Source organism: Podarcis gaigeae, assembly GCF_964106915.1.
Source record: "Podarcis gaigeae genome assembly, chromosome: 13".
Taxonomy (NCBI): domain Eukaryota; kingdom Metazoa; phylum Chordata; class Lepidosauria; order Squamata; family Lacertidae; genus Podarcis; species Podarcis gaigeae.
In genome coordinates this window covers 28017802-28039075 of record NC_139689.1, presented here as the reverse complement: position 1 = coordinate 28039075, position 21274 = coordinate 28017802, and the positions used below count along the sequence as shown (strand labels likewise).

The 21274-nt window shown below is 41.5% G+C and overlaps 4 protein-coding genes across 4 annotated transcripts; all 4 read left to right on the top strand.

Annotated features, from left to right (window-relative positions):
- Positions 1-3423: 3423 nt before the first annotated feature.
- LOC310829650 (olfactory receptor 13H1-like) lies at positions 3424-4359 on the top strand (the record flags this gene model as incomplete). The annotated part of the gene is made up of 1 exon (XM_083708371.1): positions 3424-4359. One exon carries the CDS (start codon positions 3424-3426, stop codon positions 4357-4359), a length of 936 nt encoding a protein of 311 aa, XP_083564497.1.
- Positions 4360-8006: 3647 nt separating this feature from the next.
- On the top strand, positions 8007-8975 carry LOC310829648 (olfactory receptor 13H1-like; the record flags this gene model as incomplete). The annotated part of the gene is made up of 1 exon (XM_083708366.1): positions 8007-8975. One exon carries the CDS (start codon positions 8007-8009, stop codon positions 8940-8942), a length of 936 nt encoding a protein of 311 aa, XP_083564492.1. The 3' UTR covers positions 8943-8975.
- A 3060-nt stretch (positions 8976-12035) lies between these two features.
- On the top strand, positions 12036-20384 carry LOC310829644 (olfactory receptor 13H1-like; the record flags this gene model as incomplete). The annotated part of the gene is made up of 2 exons (XM_083708362.1): positions 12036-12071; positions 19420-20384. Exon 2 carries the CDS (start codon positions 19449-19451, stop codon positions 20382-20384), a length of 936 nt encoding a protein of 311 aa, XP_083564488.1. The 5' UTR covers positions 12036-12071; positions 19420-19448.
- LOC310829645 (olfactory receptor 13H1-like) lies at positions 13803-15057 on the top strand (the record flags this gene model as incomplete). Its single annotated transcript, XM_083708363.1, has 1 exon — positions 13803-15057. One exon carries the CDS (start codon positions 13803-13805, stop codon positions 14736-14738), a length of 936 nt encoding a protein of 311 aa, XP_083564489.1. The 3' UTR covers positions 14739-15057.
- Positions 20385-21274: the final 890 nt, after the last annotated feature.

Sequence of the window (21274 nt, the reverse complement as noted above, 5' to 3'; positions counted from 1 at the left end):
GTTAAGTATGAAAAGCAGTTGTGATTGTGAGTTTATGTACCACTGGAAACATAATAGCAACCTCAAGCAACTGCTTGAGAAACAAAATGAATTAAAAAATAATAATAAAATAAAAAATGCACAGTGATTGAGGAAGACAATAATTATAGTTTTCTATAACTTGGGGTTGTCTTAAACTAAGTTCTCCTCAGAGTAGACTGATTGAAAATAATGTACCTAGATTAATGATCGGCATTAATTTCAATAGGTCTATTCTGAAAATGATTAATATTGGTCACAACCTATGATACCCAATGGGCATGATCAGAACCTTAACACAAATGACATAATGGCCAAGAAGGCCTTTCCCAGAATGCCACTAGAACTTGTGTCATTCTGGGGCACTGGAGATAGTGGTGGGAAGCCACATAACCTACGCCAAGATAAAGCAGAATTTGATTTGATTCAGAATGAATAAAAATGGATGAAAATCCCTACTGTTACACTTTTAAGAGGATAACTCCAATATTAGGTTTCCAATATAGCTGAAAATATACCCCTTCTCTGCTGCTCTGTGTCCTCCTCTTCATTTGTCAGTGTATTTTCTTTAAAAAGTTTTTCAGTTTTACAACAAACATACAAGTTTAATTAAAGAAGAAAGAAAGAAAGCAAACCTTGATTCTATTTCCTCTCTTTGGCTCCTTACATTTTAACTTTACTGCTACATATCCAAATTAATTCCTTATTTATTTCATTTTCTCCTAAAATTCTATTTCATTTATATCTTAACTGCTCAATTTATGCTAAGCCTGCTAATAATTTATCGGTAAGTTGTTCACAATAATTTTTCAAATAGTCCACAAATTTTCCCATTATTTACTGAATTTTCTTCTTCTTCCTGGTTCCTTATGTGAGTTTAGCCATCCCTGCATAGTCCATCAATTTTATCTGCCAATCCTCCTTGTTTGGGACTGTTTATTATTTCCATCTTTGTGCATAAATCAGGCATTGACAAACTCGGCCCTCCAGATGTTTTTGGCCTACAACCTCCATGATCCCTAGCTAGCAGGACCAGTGGTCAAGGATGATGGGAATTGTAGTCCCAAAACATCTGGAGGGCCGAGTATACCTGTGCCTGGCAGAAATCATCTGGGCAGCTGTTGTTGCATACATAAACAGTCCCCACCCCTGGTTTTGGGTACATTTGTCACTGTATTTAACCTGAGGAGCGAAAAAAAATTTTAATTGCTAATGTGCAAGTGCTCCCTAATGATCTACAGTACAGAGTGCATTATCTCCCTGTGGATAAGATGAGAATCCTGGGAAATGACCAAGTTAGAGAATGTTGTTATCTAAACCTTCAACGAATGAGGGGTTTTTCGTGAGTTGTGAAAACTACTGCAAACATGTCCTGTTCCTGGCTGCAGTTTCTCTCTGCCCCCACCCTAGATGGAGGCAATGCATCTTTTTAATTCCACTGATCTATGGGATAGTTGTGGACTTATTTAAAATGTCCAAACTATGGCACACAGTATCCTATTCTCTAATATATGTAGGTAATTTGCATGTCTTTCATTTTTCACAAGTGAGGGAAAATTTGTGAACGGGTGCCAAAAACTCTGGAAGATTAAGTCATTGCTATGGTGAGTTACTGTCTTTCCTTTTCCTTCTAAGGATGTTAAATGAGAATTTAGGACAGAACCAGTTGTGACTTTGTCTCCTGTAATAATATAATAAATGTCTTGATAGATCAGGCCAATGGTCCATCTCCTCCGATACTCTTTGTTTCAAACAATGGTCACCTGTCATGGACCTGCTCCCTGATGCCGCCATGAAACTGATGGCATTTCCCTTGCCTTGTAATTTGTCAAGAGCATCTGGTATACAGAGTCATACCTCCTCTGCATGTTGATGTTTCATTTTTATCTATCCTGGCTTACAGTTGGGGATACTTTAATCCACTGTGTGTGTGTGCGTGGGGGGGGGGGTTTCTAATGTAATTCCGTTTCATTTTATTTTTATATATAGTTTTTATTAGATTTTTCTAATTTACCCTTCAAAATATTCATTTAAACAACCTTAAATCAGTGACTTCCCTTCTTAGTTTTCTGTGGTTCATTTTGCATACCGTACATCCCTGCATATTTTAAATGAACTAAACCATTCAAGAGTCCATTGTTACACCATCAAAACTTGTTTACACTGTTGAATTTATCTTAATGGTACCAGCGTTTTTAAATGTACACAATTTTCACCCATATAATCAGGAAACAGTTTCCAGTCTTCTTTCAAGGAATATTCCTCTTGTTCTCTTATTTTCTAGCTCCCTTTTAAAGTTGTCTAATGGCCATTGTGTCGCCTTGTGACAATAAAATTAAACACGTTAATTATGTTTTTCATGGTGGTGGGGTGTTAGAGGACTTCCTTTCCTTTGATGTAAATATATTGAGTTCAGTCTGAATTCAAGTTTCAATCCTAATTCTATATGATCTGGTAGAAGTAAATCGCTGGAGAAGTGCAGTCTGACTAAGTTGCATTTTCCAGACTTCTGCTCACATTATGATTAATATAAGTTCCATGGATTTCAGTGCTAGTTTCAGCGGTATGTATGGGCTGATGATACTGAGAGCTACCCACAGTGGGCTACATTAAAAAACACAATAATTGTATGTACTGTTTGTGTGTGTGTGTGTGTGTGTGTGTTGGATCTACTATAAGCATGACTACATCTGGATTGTTTTGTTGAGTGGGAGGTGGTGGGGTTTTTTTGATGCTGCCTCTCATTTTGTGTCTCCTTCACAATTACTCATTGCATCCCTTCTGCCCTTCTCAAGTTTGAAATTTAATGGCTTCCAAGACCCATTCCCCTCTTCCCACTCCCTGACTTCTTCAACTCCCCCTCTTTGCAGTTTTTAGTTTGCTTCTAATATTGTGGGGTTTTCCTGATTCTTATTTTCCTCATTATTGCTTAGCAGCATTGAGGCTTCAGCAATAATACAAGATGTAAGCCTCTATTTAAGGGACACAGGTGGCGCTGTGGGTTAAAGCCTCAGCGCCTAGGACTTGCTCCCGCTGCTTGGTCCCAGCGCCTGCCAACCTAGCAGTTCGAAAGCACCTCCGGGTGCAAGTAGATAAATAGGGACCGCTTACCAGCGGGAAGGTAAACGGCGTTTCCGTGTGCGGCTCTGGCTCACCAGAGCAGCAATGTCACGCTGGCCACGTGACCCGGAAGTGTCTCCGGACAGCGCTGGCCCCTGGCCTCTTGAGTGAGATGGGCGCACAACCCCAGAGTCTGTCAAGACTGGCCCGTATGGGCAGGGGTACCTTTACCTTTACCTTTAAGCCTCTATTTAAATTAATGCAACACTCTTGGGTCAGCTGAGGCTATTTACTTCCAATTTATTTTCCTGTTTCTGTCCCAGGTAAGCCCTTAGCGGAAATAACATGGGCAGAAGAGAGAATGAGACTACCACGACAGAATTCATCCTGCTGGGCCTCTCTAGTAACCCTCAGATGAAGATCGCCCTCTTTGGCCTCTTTCTCCTCATCTACCTCATCACTGTGGTGGGCAACGGTCTCCTCCTCCTGCTTGCTGTGGTGGACCCCCGCCTGCACACCCCCATGTACTTCTTCCTTGGCAACCTGTCTTTCCTTGACATCTGCTATACTACCAGCAGCATCCCCCAGATGTTGGCTCATTGCCTGTCAGCCAAGACCACCATTTCCCATTCTGGCTGTTACGCCCAAATGTACATCTCCCTCTTTTTGGGGATGACAGAATGCCTCCTGCTGGCAATGATGTCCTACGACCGCTGGGTGGCAGTTTGCAACCCCCTGCGCTATAATATCATCATGAGCAATAAGGTTTGCATTGCTATGGCAACCATTTCATGGGGCAGCTCCTTCCTCCTAATCCTGGTACCTTCTGTCACTTCACAGGCCTCTCTATGTGGGCATAATGTTATCAACCACTTTTCGTGTGAGGTCCAGGCTATGCTCAAGTTGGCCTGCTCAGATACTAGTGGAAACCAGGTGACAATGTTTGCCACCAGTATCCTTACTTTGCTTCTTCCCTTTGGCTTCATCTTGGTCACCTATGCCCGTATTATCACCACCGTGTTGAAAATGCAATCCACAGAGAACAGGGCCAAGGCCTTCTCAACCTGTAGTTCGCATCTCATGGTGGTCACCATATTCTATGGAACAGCCATGTCAATGTACTTACAGCCTCAGACCAAAACATCCTCAGATCTAGACAAATACATTGCCATATTCTATGGCACCATCACACCCATGTTGAATCCACTGATTTATAGCTTAAGGAACAAGGATGTGAAACAAGCTTTTCGGAAAGTGACAGGGAGGAAGAGAGACCTCTGATACCTACCAGCTCCCTCCCTTTAATATCAGAAATGCTGGCTTTTTCTTTTGATGTATATTTTTGTATAGGTACACATTTGTACAGGTCCCCGCAAGTGTCTTTTCAACTAATACTTTTGTGTCTAGAAAAACCTATAATTTGTCACCTAAAGTCTTGAAAAATAGGAAAGCGAGGTTTAAGGATAGTGAAATAATGAAACGCAAACATTTCTGATGTCGAGCACTGACTTTTGAGCTTGGGAATTCAGCTGTTGTGGAATTTTGAATGTTTGCCCTGGAGAAATGTAGTAACAGCTTGAAGAACCTGAGCAAACAAATTCTAGAAGGGAACCTGTTTTAGTCTGCCACAACAAAAATATCAAAGACTCTTGTGGCACTTTAAAGACTAGCTTATTTCTTCTTAGGTTTCCATATATTCCTTCATTTTCAGATGTCTGATGATATGGGCTAAAGTCCATTAAAGATTATGCCACAGGTCTGCACTTCCCTGGCCCATGTCCACGCACTTTCCATTTTCTGTCCCTCCACATTCCCCAGGAAAACCCAGTCTCTACTGCTGAATTGGAATAAACAGCAATTCGGGTTTTCCACAAATTGCCACTTGCTCCAATTCAGTGTCTAAGAGCGGGTTTTCATGGGGAAAGTGGCGGGGCAAAAATAAATACCATATTTTTTGCTCTATAAGACTCACTTTTTCCCTCCTAAAAATTAAGGGGAAATGTGTGTTCGTCTTATGGAGCGAATGCATGCTGCGCAGGCTATCCCAGAAGCTAGAACAGCAAGAGGGATCACTGCTTTCACTGTGCAGCGATACCTCTTGTTGTTCTGGCTTCTGAGATACAGAATTTTTTTTTTCTTGTTTTCCTCCTCCAAAAACTAGGTGCGTCTTATGGTCTGGTGCGTCTTATAGAGCGAAAAATACAGTAAATGCTTGGACATGGACTGGAAAGCCCAAATCTGTGCCTAGAAATGCAGCACAAAGGCAAGTGTTATGGAAACACAATTGTCTCAATTCAGCAGCTCCCTCAGAATCACAGAATTGTAGAAGTCGTAGGGACTCTGAGAACCATCTATTCCAACCCCCTCCATTGCACGAATAGGCAGCGGTCCCATAGGGGGATCAAGCCTGCAACCTTGGCGTCATCAGACCACGATCTAACCAACTGAGCTGTGCAACTTCCACAAGCAGAAGGTCCAGAATAGAGCTATGGGTGACCTGGAGGACATGTCCCACCCAACTTGGCATGCAATGCCATTTCCTGATGTTGAAATGAAGATGGCATCCCTGGCTTATGTGCTGCCATGCGTAACCTAAAGATCTGGAACTGGGAAGCAAGATTTTGAAATCCTGGCATGAAATCAAAACATGCTTTGAAATGTGTGGAACCAGTTGTGCACAGTGAAGTTTATTTGGTTTTCAATATCTTAAATAAAAATGTTGCATGTCTCTACAAATGTGTCAGTTTCTCCTTTTCCCTCTGAGCTATTTTTACCATGTGAGCAGAAAAAAACAAAGTGTAAACCAGGCATAGGCATACTTGGCCTGCCAGATGTTTTTGACCTACAACTCCCATGATCTGTAGCTAGCAGGACCAGTGGTCAGGCATGATGGGAACTGTAGTCCCAAAACATCTGGAGGGCCATGTTTGCCTGTGCTTGGCATAAATCATCTGAGCAGCTGTTATAGCATACATAAACAATTTTTTCCTGATCTTTGGGTACATTTGTCACTGAGGAGAAAGAAAAAACTATTTAATTGGTAATGTGCAAGTGCTCCCTAATGATCTACAGTACAGAGTGGATTATCTCCCTGTGGATAAGATGACAGTCCTGGAAAATGACCAAGTTAGAGAATGTTGTTATCTAAACCTTCAATGAATCAGGGGGTTTTCGACAGTTGTGAAAACTATCACAAACATGTCCTGTTCCTGGCTGCAGTTTCTCTCTCCCCCCACGCTAGATGGAGGCAATGCATTTTTTAAATTTCATTGATCTATGGGATAGTTGTGGACTTATTTAAAATGCCCAAACTATGGCACACAGTATCCTATTTTCTAATATTTGTAGGTACTTTGCATGTCTTTCATTTTTCACAAGTGAGGGAAAATTTGTGAACGGGTGCCAAAAACTCTGGAAGATTAAGTCATTGCTATGGTGAGTTACTGTCTTTCCTTTTCCTTCTAAGGATGTTAAATGAGAATTTAGGACAGAACCAGTTGTGACTTTGTCTCCTGTAATAATATAATACATGTCTTGATAGATCAGGCCAACGGTCCATCTCGTCCGGTACTCTTTGTTTCAAACAATGGTCGCCCGTCATGGACTGGCTCCCTGATACCGTCAGGTGCCACTGGGAAGTTCAAAAACATGCCATGAACTTCCCTTGCCTTGTAATTTGTCGTCGGCATCTGGTAGTCATACCTCCTCTGCATGTTGATGCTTCATTTTTATCTATCCTGGCTTATAGTTGGGGATACTTTGATCCACTGTGGAATTTTTTTTTTCTAATTCCCTTTTATTTTATTTATTTTATGTATAGGTTTTATTAGAGTTTTCATTTCAAAATATTCATTTAGACAACCTTAAATCAGTGACTTCCCTTCTTCTCTTTTGTGGTTCATTTTGCATAGCATACATCCCTGCATATTTTAAATGAACTATACCATTCAGTAATCCATTGTTACATCATCAAAATTGGTTTACACTGTTGAATTTATCTTAATACTACCAGCATATTTAAATGTACACAATTTTCAACCATAGAATTAGTTTCCAGTCTTCTTTCAAGGAATATTCTTCTTGTTCTCTTATTTTCTAACTCCCTTTAAAGTTGTCTAATGGCCATTGTGTCGCTTTGTGACAATAAAATTATACACATTACTTATGTTTTTCATGGTGGTGGGGTGTTAGAGGAATTCCTTACCTTTGTTGTAAATATATTAAATTCAATCTGAATTCAAGGTGTAATCCTAATTCTATCTGATCAGACAGAAGTAAATCACTAGAGAAGTCCAGTCTGACTAAGTTGCATTTTCCAGACTTCTGCTCACATTATGACTTCTGCTCACATAATTATGACTTCTGCTCACATTATTATAAGTTCCATGGATTTCAGTGTTAGTTTCAGAGGTATGTATGCATGGGCTGATGATACTGTGAGCTGCCCTCAGCGGACTACATTAAAAAAAAAAACAGTAATTGTATGGGATGTGTGTGTGTGTGTGGTTGTGGTTGTGTATAAAATGGGTCTACTATAGGCATGACTAAATCTGGATTGTTTTGTTGAGTCGGTGGTGGTGGGCTTTTTTGATGCTGCCTCTCACTTTTGTGTCTCATATACAATTACTCATCACATCCCTTCTGCCCTTCTCAAGCTTTTAATGAAATTTGATGGCTTCCAAGACTCATTCCCCACTCCCTGACTTCTTCAACTCCCCCTCCTTGCAGTTTTTAGTTTCCTTCTAATATTGTGGGGTTTTCCTGATTCTTATTTTCCTCATTATTGCTTAGCAGCATTGAGGCTTCAGCAATAATACAAGATGTAAGCCTCTATATAAATTAATGCAACACTCTTGGGTCAGATGAGGCTATTTACTTCCAATCTGTTTTCTTGTTTCAGTTCCAGCTAAGCTCTTAGCGGAAATAACATGGGCAGAAGAGAGAATGAGACTACCACGACAGAATTCATCCTGCTGGGCCTCTCTAGTAACCCTCAGACGAAGATCGCCCTCTTTGGCCTCTTTCTCCTCATCTACCTCATCACTGTGGTGGGCAACGGTCTCCTCCTGCTGCTTGCTGTGGTGGACCCCCGCCTGCACACCCCCATGTACTTCTTCCTTGGCAACTTGTCTTTCCTTGACATCTGCTATACTACCAGCAGCATCCCCCAGATGTTGGCTCATTGCCTGTCAGCCAAGACCACCATTTCCCATTCTGGCTGTTACGCCCAAATGTACATCTCCCTCTTCTTGGGGACCACAGAATGCCTCCTGCTGGCAATGATGTCCTACGACCGCTGGGTGGCTGTTTGCAACCCCCTGCGCTATAATATCATCATGAGCAATAAGGTTTGCACTGCTATGGCAACCATTTCATGGGGCAGCTCCTTCCTCCTGATCCTGGTACCTTCTGTCACTTCACAGGCCTCTCTATGTGGGCATAATGTTATCAACCACTTTCTGTGTGAAGTCCAGGCTATGCTCAAGTTGGCCTGCTCAGATACTAGTGGAAACCAGGTGTCAATGTTTACTACCAGCATCCTTACTCTGCTTCTTCCCTTTGGCTTCATCTTGGTCACCTATGCCCGTATTGTCACCACCGTGTTGAAAATGCAATCCACACAGAACAGGGCCAAGGCCTTCTCAACCTGTAGCTCACATCTCATGGTGGTCACCATATTCTATGGAACAGCCATGTCAATGTACTTACAGCCTCAGACCAAAACATCCTCAGATCTAGACAAATACATTGCCATATTCTATGGCACCATCACACCCATGTTGAATCCACTGATCTATAGCTTAAGGAACAAGGATGTGAAACAAGCTTTCTGGAAAGTGACAGGGAGGAAGAGAGACCTCTGATACCTACCAGCCCCCTCCCTTTAATATCAGAAATGCTGGCCTTTTCTTTTGATGTACAGTGGTACCTTGGGTTAAGTACTTAATTCGTTCTGGAGGTCCGTTCTTAACCTGAAACTGTTCTTAACGCGAAGCACCACTTTAGCTAATGGGGCCTCCCGCCGCTGCCGTGGTGCCGGAGTACAATTTCTGTTCTCATCCTGAAGCAAAGTTCTTAACCCGAGGTACTATTTCTGGGTTAGTGGAGTCTGTAACCTGAAGCATATGTAACCTGAGATACCACTGTATACTTTTGTATAGGCACACATTGGTACTGGACCCTGCAAGTGTCTTTTCAACTATTACTTTTGTGTCTAGAAAAACCTATAATTTGTCACCTAAAGTCTTGAAAAATAGGGGAGTGAGGTTTATGGATAGTGTAATAATGAAACCCAAACATTTTTGATGTTGAGCACTGACTTTTGAGCTTGGGAATTCAGCTATTGTGGAATTCTGAATTTTTGACCTGGAGAAATGTAGTAACAGCATGAAGAACCTGAGCAAACAAATTCCAGAAGGGAACCTGTTTTACTCTGCTACAACAAAAGCATCAAAGACTCCTGTGGCGCTTTAAAGACTAGCTTATTTCTTCTTAGGTTTCCATATATTCCTTCATTTTCAGATGTCTGATGATATGGGCTAAAGTCCATTAAAGATTATGCAACAGGTCTGCACTTCCCTGGCCCGTGTCCACGCACTTTCCATTTTTTGTCCCTCCACAATCCCCAGGAAAACCCAGTCTCCACTGCTGAATTGGAATAAACAGCAATTCGGGTTTTCCATGAATTGCCACTTGCTCCAATTCAGTGTCTAAGAGCGGGTTTTCATGGGGAAAGTGGTGGGGCAAAAATAAATAAATGCTTGGACATGGACTGGAAAGCCCAAATCTGTGCCTCGAAATGCAGCACAAAGGCAAGTGTTATGGAAACACAATTGTCTCAATTCAATAGCTCCCTCAGAATCACAGGATTGTAGAGCTGGAAGGGACTCTGAGGATCATCTAGTCCAACCCCCTACAATGCACGAATAGGCAGCGCTCCCATAGGGGGATCAAACCTGCAACTTTGGCGTCAGCACCACCACTATCTAACCAACTCAGCTGTGCAACTTCCACAAGCAGAAACTCTAGAATAGAGCTATATGGTGAGCCGGAGTTCATGTCCCACCCAACTTTGCATGCAATGCCATTTCCCGATGTTGAAATGAAGATGGCATCCCTAGCTTATGTGCTGCCCTGTGTAACCTAAAGATCTGGAACTGGGAAGCAAGCTTTTGAAATCCTGGCATGAAATCAAAACATGCTTTGAAATGTGTGGAACCATTTGTGCACAGTCATATTTATTTGGTTTTCAATATCTTAAATAAAATTGTTGCATGTCTCTGCAAATGTTTCAGTCTCTCCTTTTCCCTTTGAGCTCTTTTTGCCATGTGAGCAGGGAGTACAATGGTGTAAACCAGGCATAGGCAAACTCAGCCCTCCAGATGTTTTTGACCTTCAACTCCCATGATCCCTAGCTAACTGTGAGGCATCTGATCAAGGCCTGTATTTTAAAAATGAGCTTAAAGATGTTTTTATGCCAGGCAGAAGACCAGCTGGCTTTGGCAGATGTTTATCCTCCTGGACAAGGGCCCCTTGATTTATATCAGGAGCCAAAATTCTCAAAGTTGTAAAAAGGGAATTACAGGCTGAGAGCAAAGGTTACTAGGTTACTGACCCTACAGAATACAATCAAGCTGCAAAAACACAATTAAGAGTTAGTAAATAGTAGGATTTATTGTTTAACAGAAAATAATACTAGGTGCCTCCCATTAAAGACTTTAGCCACATATTCCTAAGGTTAAAGGGCAAGAGCTAATGGGAAAAGCAGCTGGCCAGGAAAGGGGGGTGTAAACTGAAGAAGTTTTACTTTGAAAAGGCCTTTGCTTCTAAAAATCTATATATGTTATGTATGAAATATATTGGCTTAAATGTAATTATGCAAAGGATTTAGAAAGTAAGAAATGTTAGATTCTTATGTTAGATTCTTATTTCATTGATGGTGTGTGAGAATGTGAACCCAAGATATCTGATCTCTGTTTAAGATAAAAATTTAAAACCATCTGTTTTGGAGGGCAATAGGGCAAGAAGGGCAAGAGGTGATCTGGTAATTAAGGTGCCTTGTTGAGGCAAATGTAAGATATATGGCTACTTGTTTGCCATTTATAGATAGAAGGAAATATAGCTCTTTGTCTCCCATAAAAGGTAATAGGAAATGGGTGTATCTTTTATGATTGGTTCTAGCAAACAGCCAATAGGAATTTCAACCAGGCTGATTGGACAGAGGCAGCCAAAGGAGGAGTAAGGGGGCTGGGCTGAGGAAATATAAGTGCTGGCCATCAGGGCTGGAGTGGTCAGAGCTTTGGTAACCATATACCACTGTGTCTCTCATTTATTTGTCTGACAAATAAATTATTATTTTAATTTCTCTATTGCTGCGTTAAATATTTCATTCCAGCTAAGCGTTAACCACAAGCAGGGTGCTACAGCAAGACCAGTGGTCAGGCATGATGGGAACTGTAATCCCAAAACATCTGGAGGGCCGAGTTTGCCTGTGCTTGGCATAAATCATCTGGGCAGCTGTTGTAGCATACATAAACATTTTTTTTCCTGATCTTTGGGTACATTTGTCACTGAGGAGGGGAAAAAACTATTTAATTGCTAATGTGCAAGTGCTCCCTAATGAACTACAGTACAGAGTGGATTATCTCCCTGTGGATGAAATGACAGTCCTGGAAAATGACCAAGTTAGAGAATGTTGTTATGTAAACCTTCAATGAATCAGGAGTTTTTCGTCAGTTGTGAAAACTACCACAAACATGTCCTGTTCCTGGCTGCAGTTTCTCTCTACCCGCAAGCTAGATGGAGGCAATGCATTTTTTAAATTTCATTGATCTATGGGATAGTTGTGGACTTATTTAAAATTTCCAAACTATGGCACACAGTATCCTATTCTCTGATATTTGTAGGTATTTTGCATGTCTTTCATTTTTCACAAGTGAGGGAAAATTTGTGAACAGGTGCCAAAAATTCTGGAAGATTAAGGCATTGCTATGGTGAGTTACTGTATTTCCTTTTCCTTCTAAGGATGTTAAATGAGAATTTAGGACAGAACCAGTTATAACTTTGTCTCCTGTAATAATATAATACATGTCTTGATCAATCAGGCCAACGGTCCATCTCGTCCAGTACTCTTTGTTTCAAACAATGGTCGCCCATCATGGACTGGCTCCCTGATACCGTCAGGTGCCACTGGGAAGTTCAAAAACATGCCATGAACTTCCCTTGCCTTGTAATTTGTCCTCGGCATCTGGTAGTCATACCTCCTCTGCATGTTGATGCTTCATTTTTATCTATCCTGGCTTACAGTTGGGGATACTTTGATCCACTGTGGGATTTTTTTTTCTAATTCCCTTTTATTTTATTTTTTTTATGTATAGTTTTTATTAGATTTTTCTAATTTACATTTCAAAATATTCATTTAAACAACCTTAAATCAGTGACTTCCCTTCTGCTCTTTCTGTGGTTCATTTTGCATACTGTACATCCCTGCATATTTTAAATGAACTAAACCATTCAGTAATCCATTGTTACACCATCAAAATTGGTTTACACTGTTGAATTTATCTTAATGGTACCAGCGTTTTTAAATGTACACAATTTTCACCCATTTAATCAGGAAACAGTTTCAGTCTTCTTTCAAGGAATATTCTTCTTCTTCTCTTATTTTCTAACTCCCTTTAAAAGTTGTCTAATGGCCATTGTGTCGCCTTGTGACAATAAAATCAAAAACGTTAATTATGTTTCTCGTGGTGGTGGGATGTTAGAGGACTTCCTTTCCTTTGTTGTAAATATATTGAGTTCAGTCTGAATTCAAGTTGCAATCCTAATTCTATCTGATCTGGTAGAAGTAAATCGCTGGAGAAGTGCAATCTGACTAAGTTGCATTTTCCAGACTTCTGCTCACATTATGATTAATATAAGTTCCAAGGATTTTGGTGCTAGCTTCAGAGGTATGTATGTATGGGCTGATGATACTGAGAGATACCCACAGTGGGCTACATTAAAAAACACAATAATTGTATGTACTGTGTGTGTGTGTGTGTGTGTGTGTGTGTATTGGGTCTACTATAAGCATGACTAAATCTGGATTGTTTTGTTGAGTGGTGGTGATGGAGGAGGAGTTTGGATTTGATATCCCGCTTTATCACTACCCGAAGGAGTCTCAATGCAACTAACATTCTCCTTTTCCTTCCTCCCCCACAACAAACACTCTGTGAGGTGAGTGGGGCTGAGAGACTTCAGAGAAGTGTGAGTAGCCCAAGGTCACCCAGCAGCTGCATGTGGAGGAGCGGAGACGTGAACCGGGTCCCCAGATTACGAATCTACCACTCTTAACCACTACACCACACTGGCTCTTGAGTGGGTGGTGGTGGGGTTTTTTGATGCTGCCTCTCACTTTTGTGTCTCCTACGCAATTACTCATTGCATCCCTTCTGCCCTTCTCAAGCTTTTAATGAAATTTGATGGCTTCCAAGACCCATTCCCCTCTTCCCACTCCCTAACTTCTTCAACTCCCCGTCCTTGCAGTTTTTAGTTTCCTTCTAATATTATGGGGGTTTTCCTGATTCTTATTTTCCTCATTATTGCCTAGCAGCCTTGAGGTTTCAGCAATAACACAAGATGTAAGCCTCAAGATTAATGCAACACTCTTGGGTCAGGTGAGGCGATTTACTTCCAATTTATTTTCCTGTTTCTGTCCCAGGTAAGCCCTTAGAGGAAATAACATGGGCAGAAGAGAGAATGAGACTACCACGACAGAATTCATCCTGCTGGGCCTCTCTAGTAACCCTCAGACGAAGATCGCCCTCTTTGGCCTCTTTCTCCTCATCTACCTCATCACTGTGGTGGGCAACGGTCTCCTCCTGCTGCTTGCTGTGGTGGACCCCCGCCTGCACACCCCCATGTACTTCTTCCTTGGCAACTTGTCTTTCCTTGACATCTGCTATACTACCAGCACCATCCCCCAGATGTTGGCTCATTGCCTGTCAGCCAAGACCACCATTTCCCATTCTGGCTGTTACGCCCAAATGTACATCTCCCTCTTCTTGGGGATGACAGAATGCTTCCTGCTGGCGATGATGTCCTACGACCGCTGGGTGGCTGTTTGCAACCCCCTGCGCTATAATATCATCATGAGCAATAAGGTTTGCACTGCTATGGCAACCATTTCATGGGGCAGCTCCTTCCTCCTGATCCTGGTACCTTCTCTCACCTCACAGGCCTCTCTATGTGGGCATAATGTTATCAACCACTTTCTGTGTGAGGTCCAGGTTATGCTCAAGTTGGCCTGCTCAGATACTAGTGGAAACCAGTTGATCATGTTTGCCAGCAGCATCCTTACTCTGCTCCTTCCCTTTGGCTTCATCTTGGTCACCTATGCCCGTATTATCACCACAGTATTGAAAATGCAATCCACAGAGAACAGGACCAAGGCCTTCTCAACCTGTAGTTCACATCTCATGGTGGTCACCATATTCTATGGAACAGCCATGTCAATGTACTTACAGCCTCAAACCAAGACATCCTCAGATCTAGACAAATACGTTGCCATATTCTATGTCACCATCACACCCATGTTGAATCCACTGATCTATAGCTTAAGGAATAAGGATGTGAAACAAGCTTTCTGGAAAGTGACAGGGAGGAAGAGAGACTTCTGATACCTACCAGCCCCCTCCCTTTAATATAAGAAATGCTGGCCTTTTCTTTTTTCCTGTTTTATGAAATTTGCCTAGGTGGCCTTTTCGTTTGATGTATATTTTTGTATAGGTGCACATTTGTACTGTTCCCCGCAAGTGTCTGTTCAACTAATACTTTTGTGTCTAGAAAAACCTATAATTTGTCACCAAAAGTATTGAAAAATACAGGAGCGAGGTTTATGGATAGTGAAATAACGAAACACAATTATTTCTGATGTCGAGCACTGACTTTTGAGCTTGGGATTTCAGCTGTTGTGGAATTTTGAATGTTTGCCCTGGAGAAATGTAGTAATGTAGCACCCTGCTTGTGGTTAACGCTTAGCTGGAATGAAATATTCAACGCAGCAATAGAGAAATTAAAATAATAATTTATTTGTCAGACAAATAAATGAGAGGCACAGTGGTATGGTTACCAAGCTCTGGCCTGGCCTCCTGCCATTCTGGCCAGCACTTATATTTCCTTAATCCAGCCCCCTTGCTCCTCCTGTGGCTGCCTCTGTCCAATCAGCCTGGTTGAAATTCCTATTGGCTGTTTGCTAGAACCAATCACAAAAGATACACCCACTTCCTTCTGTCCTTTTATGGAACACAAAGAGCTATATATTCTTCCATCTATAAATGACAAATAAGTAGTAATATATCTTACATGTGTCTCAACAAGGAATCTTAATTACCAGCTCACCTCTTGCCCTCCTTGCCCTATTGCCTTCCAAAACAGATAGTTAATCTTGAATTTTTATCTTCAACAGATGTCAAGGATCTTGAGTTCACATCAACATTGAAAGATCTCCTTCATTTGAAGGTTTCTAAACAAAAAGCCTGACAACTATATATCAGGAGTGCTCTATGGCGTCACCTGTCTGGCAGGGGGCTAGGCTGGTGGCTGACTTAATTTCAGGATAGTTAAAACTCTTACAACTATATGAAATAAGAATCTAGCATTTCTTAAATCCTTTGCATAATTACATTTAAGCCAATATATTTAATACATTATCATAGGTAGCCTTTTAAAAGGAATAAGGCCTTTGTAAAGTAAAAAAGGAACTCAGTAAAAAAAACAGCTTCAAAAGAAGCCTCTTCAGTTTACACCCCTCCTTTCACCCCTCCTTTCCAGCCAGCTGCTTTCCCATTAGCTCTTCCCAACATTTATTGCCCTTTAACTCTCTCAGTTTAAAAAAAAGAAACAGCTTTAAAAGATTTCCTTAAAATGCTCTCTTTTTCTGCCAGCTAGATGCCTCTCCATTGCTCTTGGCCTTTTTAACCTTAGGAAGAAGATATGGCTCATTTTACTGGGAGGCACATGGTATCATTTTATTATTTACTCATTCCTAATTATGTTTATCTCTGCTTTTTTATCTTCTGTAACATGTAGGATCAGTGTCTGCTCTCAGCCTGTAATTTCCCTTTTTACGACTTTGAGAATTGTTTTCTGCTATAAATCAGGGGGCCCCTTGTCTAGGAGGAAAAAACATTGCCAAGGCCTTTTAGGCAGCTGGTCTTTTGCCTGGCATGAAACATTTGAAAATCTTTAAGATACAGGCCCTGATTGAAATATATAAGCTTTGATAAAAAATGCAGGCTTATGATTAGATGCCTCAGTAACAGCATGAAGGACCTGAGCAAACAAATTCCAGAACGGAACCTGTTTTAGTCTGCCAGAACAAAAACATCAAAGACTCCTGTGGCACTTTAGATGATTTCTTCTTAGGTTTCCATATATTCCTTCATTTTCAGATGTCTGATGATATGGGCTAAAGTCCATTAAAGATTATGCCACAGGTCTGCACTTCCCTGGCCCGTGTCCACTCACTTTCCATTTTTTGTCCCTCCACATTCCCCAGGAAAACCCAGTCTCTACTGCTGAATTGGAACAAACAGCAATTCGGGTTTTCCAAAAATTGCCACTTGCTCCAATTCAGTGGCAAAGAGTGGGTTTTCATGGGGAAAGTGGTGGGGCAAAAATAAATACATGCTTGGACATGGACTGGAAAGCCCAAATCTGTGCCTGGAAATGCAGCACAAAGGCAAGTGTTATGGAAACACAATTGTCTCAATTCAGCAGCTCCTTCAGAATCACAGAATTGTAGAAGTCGTAGGGACTCTGAGGACCATCTAGTCCAACTCCCTACATTGCACGAATAGGCAGCGGTCCCATAGGGGGATCAAACCGGCAACCTTGGCATCATCAGCAGCACAATCTAACCAACTGAGCTGTGCAACTTCCACAAGCAGAAGGTCCAGAATAGAGCTATGGGTGAACTGGAGGACATGTCCCACCCAACTTTACATGCAATGCCATTTCCTGATGTTGAAATGAAGATGGCATCCCTAGCTTATGTGCTACCCTGTGTAACCTAAAGATCTGGAACTGGGAAGCAAGCTTTTGAAATCCTGGCATGAATTCAAAACATGTTTTGAAATGTGTGGAACCAGTTGTGCACAGTCATATTTATTTGGTTTTCAATATCTTAAATAAAAATGTTGCATGTCTCTGCAAATGTGTCACTCTCTCCTTTTCCCTCTGAGCTCTTTTTGCCATGTGAGCAGGGAGTACAATGGTGTAAACCAGGCATAGGCAAACTTGGCCCGCCAGATGTTTTTGACCTACAACTCCCATGATCTGTAGCTAGCAGGACCAGTGGTCAGGCATGATGGGAATTGTAGTCCCAAAAGAAGTGGAGGGCCAAGTTTCACTGCGCCTGGCATAAATTATCTGAGCAGCTGTTGTTGCATATATAAACAGTTTATTTTCCTGATCTTTGGGTAAATTTGTCACTGAGGAGGGGGGGAAAACTAATTAATTGCTAATGTGCAAGTGCTCCCTAATGAACTACAGCACAGAGTGGATTATCTCCCTGTGGATGAAATGACAGTCCTGGAAAATGACCAAGTTAGAGAATGTTATTATCTAAACCTTCATTGAATCAGGGGTTTTTCGTCAGTTGTGAAAACTATCACAAACATGTCCTGTTCCTGGCTGCAGTTTCTCTCTCCCCTCACCCTAGATGGAGGCAATGCATTTTTTAAATTTCATTGATCTATGGGATAGTTGTGGACTTATTTAAAATGTCCAAACTATGGCACACAATATCCTATTCTCTAATATTTGTAGGTATTTTGCATGTCTTTCATTTTTCACAAGTGAGGGAAAATTTGTGAACGGGTGCCAAAAACTCTGGAAGATTAAGTCATTGCTATGGTGAGTTACTGTCTTTCCTTTTCCTTCTAAGGATGTTAAATGAGAATTTAGGACAGAACCAGTTGTGACTTTGTCTCCTGTAATAATATAATAAATGTCTTGATAGATCAGGCCAATGGTCCATCTCCTCCGATACTCTTTGTTTCAAACAATGGTCACCTGTCATGGACCTGCTCCCTGATGCCGCCATGAAACTGATGGCATTTCCCTTGCCTTGTAATTTGTCAAGAGCATCTGGTATACAGAGTCATACCTCCTCTGCATGTTGATGTTTCATTTTTATTTATCCTGGCTTATAGTTCGGGATACTTTGATCCACAGTGGGGGGGGGGTTCTAATGTATTTCCATATTTTATTTTATATATATATTGTTTTTATTAGATTTTTCTAATTTACACTTCAAAATATTCAAAATATTACACTTCAAAATATTCATTTAAACAACCTTAAACCTTAAATCAATGACTTCCCTTCTTCTCTTTCTATGGTTCATTTTGCATACTGTACATCCCCGCATATTTTAAATGAACTAAACCATTCAGTAATCCATTGTTACACCATCAAAACCTATTTACACTGTTGAAGTTATCTTAATGCTACCAGTGTTTTTAAATGTTCACAATTTTCACCCATATAATCAGGAAGCAGTTTCCAGTCTTCTTTCAATTAATATTCTTCTTCTTCTCTTATTTTCTAACTCCCTTTAAAGTTGTCTAATGGCCATTGTGTCGCCTTGTGACAATAAAATTATACACATTACTTATGTTTTTCATGGTGGTGGGGTGTTACCTAACCTTTGATGTAAATATATTGAGTTCAGTCTGAATTGAAGTTGCAATCCTAATTCTATATGATCTGCTAGAATAAATCGCTGGAGAAGTGCAGTCTGACTAAGTTGCATTTTCCAGACTTCTGCTCACATTATGATTAATATAAGTTCCATGGATTTCAGTGTTAGTTTCAGAGGTATGTATGGGCTGATGATACTGAGAGCTACCCACAGTGGGCTACATTAAAAAACACAATAATTGTATGTACTGTGTGTGGGTGTGTTTGTGTGTATAATGGGTCTACTATAAGCATGACTACATCTGGATTGTTTTGTTGAGTCGGAGGTGGTGGGGTTTTTTGATGCTGCCTCTCAATTTGCGTCTCCTTCACAATTACTCATTGCATCCCTTCTGCACTTCTCAAGTTTGGAATTTAATGGCTTCCAAGACCCATTCCCCTCTTCCCACTCCCTGACTTCTTCAACTCCCCCTCTTTGCAGTTTTTAGTTTGCTTCTAATATTGTGGGGGTTGTCCTGATTCTTATTTTCCTCATTATTGCTTAGCAGCATTGAGGCTTCAGCAATAACACAAGATGTAAGCCTCAATATAAATTAATGCAACACTCTTGGGTCATGTGAGGCTATTTACTTCCAATCTGTTTTCCTGTTTCAGTTCCAGGTAAGCCCTTAGAGGGAGATAACATGGGCAGAAGAGAGAATGAGACTACCACGACAGAATTCATCCTGCTGGGCCTCTCTAGTAACCCTCAGACGAAGATCGCCCTCTTTGGCCTCTTTCTCCTCATCTACCTCATCACTGTGGTGGGCAACGGTCTCCTCCTGCTGCTTGCTGTGGTGGACCCCCGCCTGCACACCCCCATGTACTTCTTCCTTGGCAACTTGTCTTTCCTTGACATCTGCTATACTACCAGCACCATCCCCCAGATGTTGGCTCATTGCCTGTCAGCCAAGACCACCATTTCCCATTCTGGCTGTTACGCCCAAATGTACATCTCCCTCTTCTTGGGGATGACAGAATGCTTCCTGCTGGCGATGATGTCCTACGACCGCTGGGTGGCTGTTTGCAACCCCCTGCGCTATAATATCATCATGAGCAATAACGTTTGCATTGCTATGGCCACCATTTCATGGGGCAGCTCCTTCCTCCTGATCCTGGTACCTTCTCTCACCTCACAGGCCTCTCTATGTGGGCATAATGTTATCAACCACATCACGTGTGAGGTCCAGGCTATGCTCAAGTTGGCCTGCTCAGATACTAGTGGAAACCAGGTGTCAATGTTTACTACCAGTATCCTTACTCTGCTTCTTCCCTTTGGCTTCATCTTGGTCACCTATGCCCGTATTATCACCACCGTGTTGAAAATGCAATCCACAGAGAACAGGACCAAGGCCTTCTCAACCTGTAGTTCACATCTCATGGTGGTCACCATATTCTATGGAACAGCCATGTCAATGTACTTACAGCCTCAGACCAAAACATCCTCAGATCTAGACAAATATGTTTCCTTATTCTATGGCACCGTCACACCCATGTTGAATCCACTGATCTATAGTTTAAGGAATAAGGATGTGAAACAAGCTTTCCGGAAAGTGACAGGGAGGAAGAGAGACCTCTGATACCTACCCTTTAATATCAGAAATGCTGGCCTTTTCTTTTGATGTATATTTTTGTATAGGTGCACATTTGTACTGGTCCCCGCAAGTTTCTGTTCAACTAATACTTTTGTGTCTAGAAAAACCTATAATTTGTCACCTAAAGTCTTGCAAAATAGGAAAGTGAGGTTTATGGATAGTGAAATAATGAAACACAAACATTTCTGATGTCGAGCACTGACTTTTGAGCTTGGGAATTCAGCTGTTGTGGAATTTTGAATGTTTGACCTGGAAAATGTAGTAACAGCATGAAGGACCTGAGCAAACAAATTCCAGAAGGGAACCTGTTTTAGTCTGCCAGAACAAAAACATCAAAGACTCCTGTGGCACTTTAGATGATTTCTTTTTAGGTTTCCATATATTCCTTCATTTTCAGATGTCTGATGATATGGGCTAAAGTCCATTAAAGATTATGCCACAGGTCTGCACTTCCCTGGCCCGTGTCCACTCACTTTCCATTTTCTGTCCCTCCACATTCCCCAGGAAAACCCAGTCTCTACTGCTGAATTGGAACAAACAGCAATTTGGGTTTTCCACACATTGCCATTTGCTCTAATTCAGTGGCAAAGAGTGGGTTTTCATGGGGAAAGTGGGGGGGCAAAAACAAATACATGCTTGGACATGGACTGGAAAGCCCAAATCTGTGCCTGGAAATGCAGCACAAAGGCAAGTGTTATGGAAACACAATTGTCTCAATTCAGCAGCTCCCTCAGAATCACAGAATTGTAGAAGTCGTAGGGACTCTGAGAACCATCTATTCCAACCCCCTCCATTGCACGAATAGGCAGCGGTCCCATAGGGGGATCAAACCGGCAACCTTGGCATCATCAGCACCACGATCTAACCAACTGAGC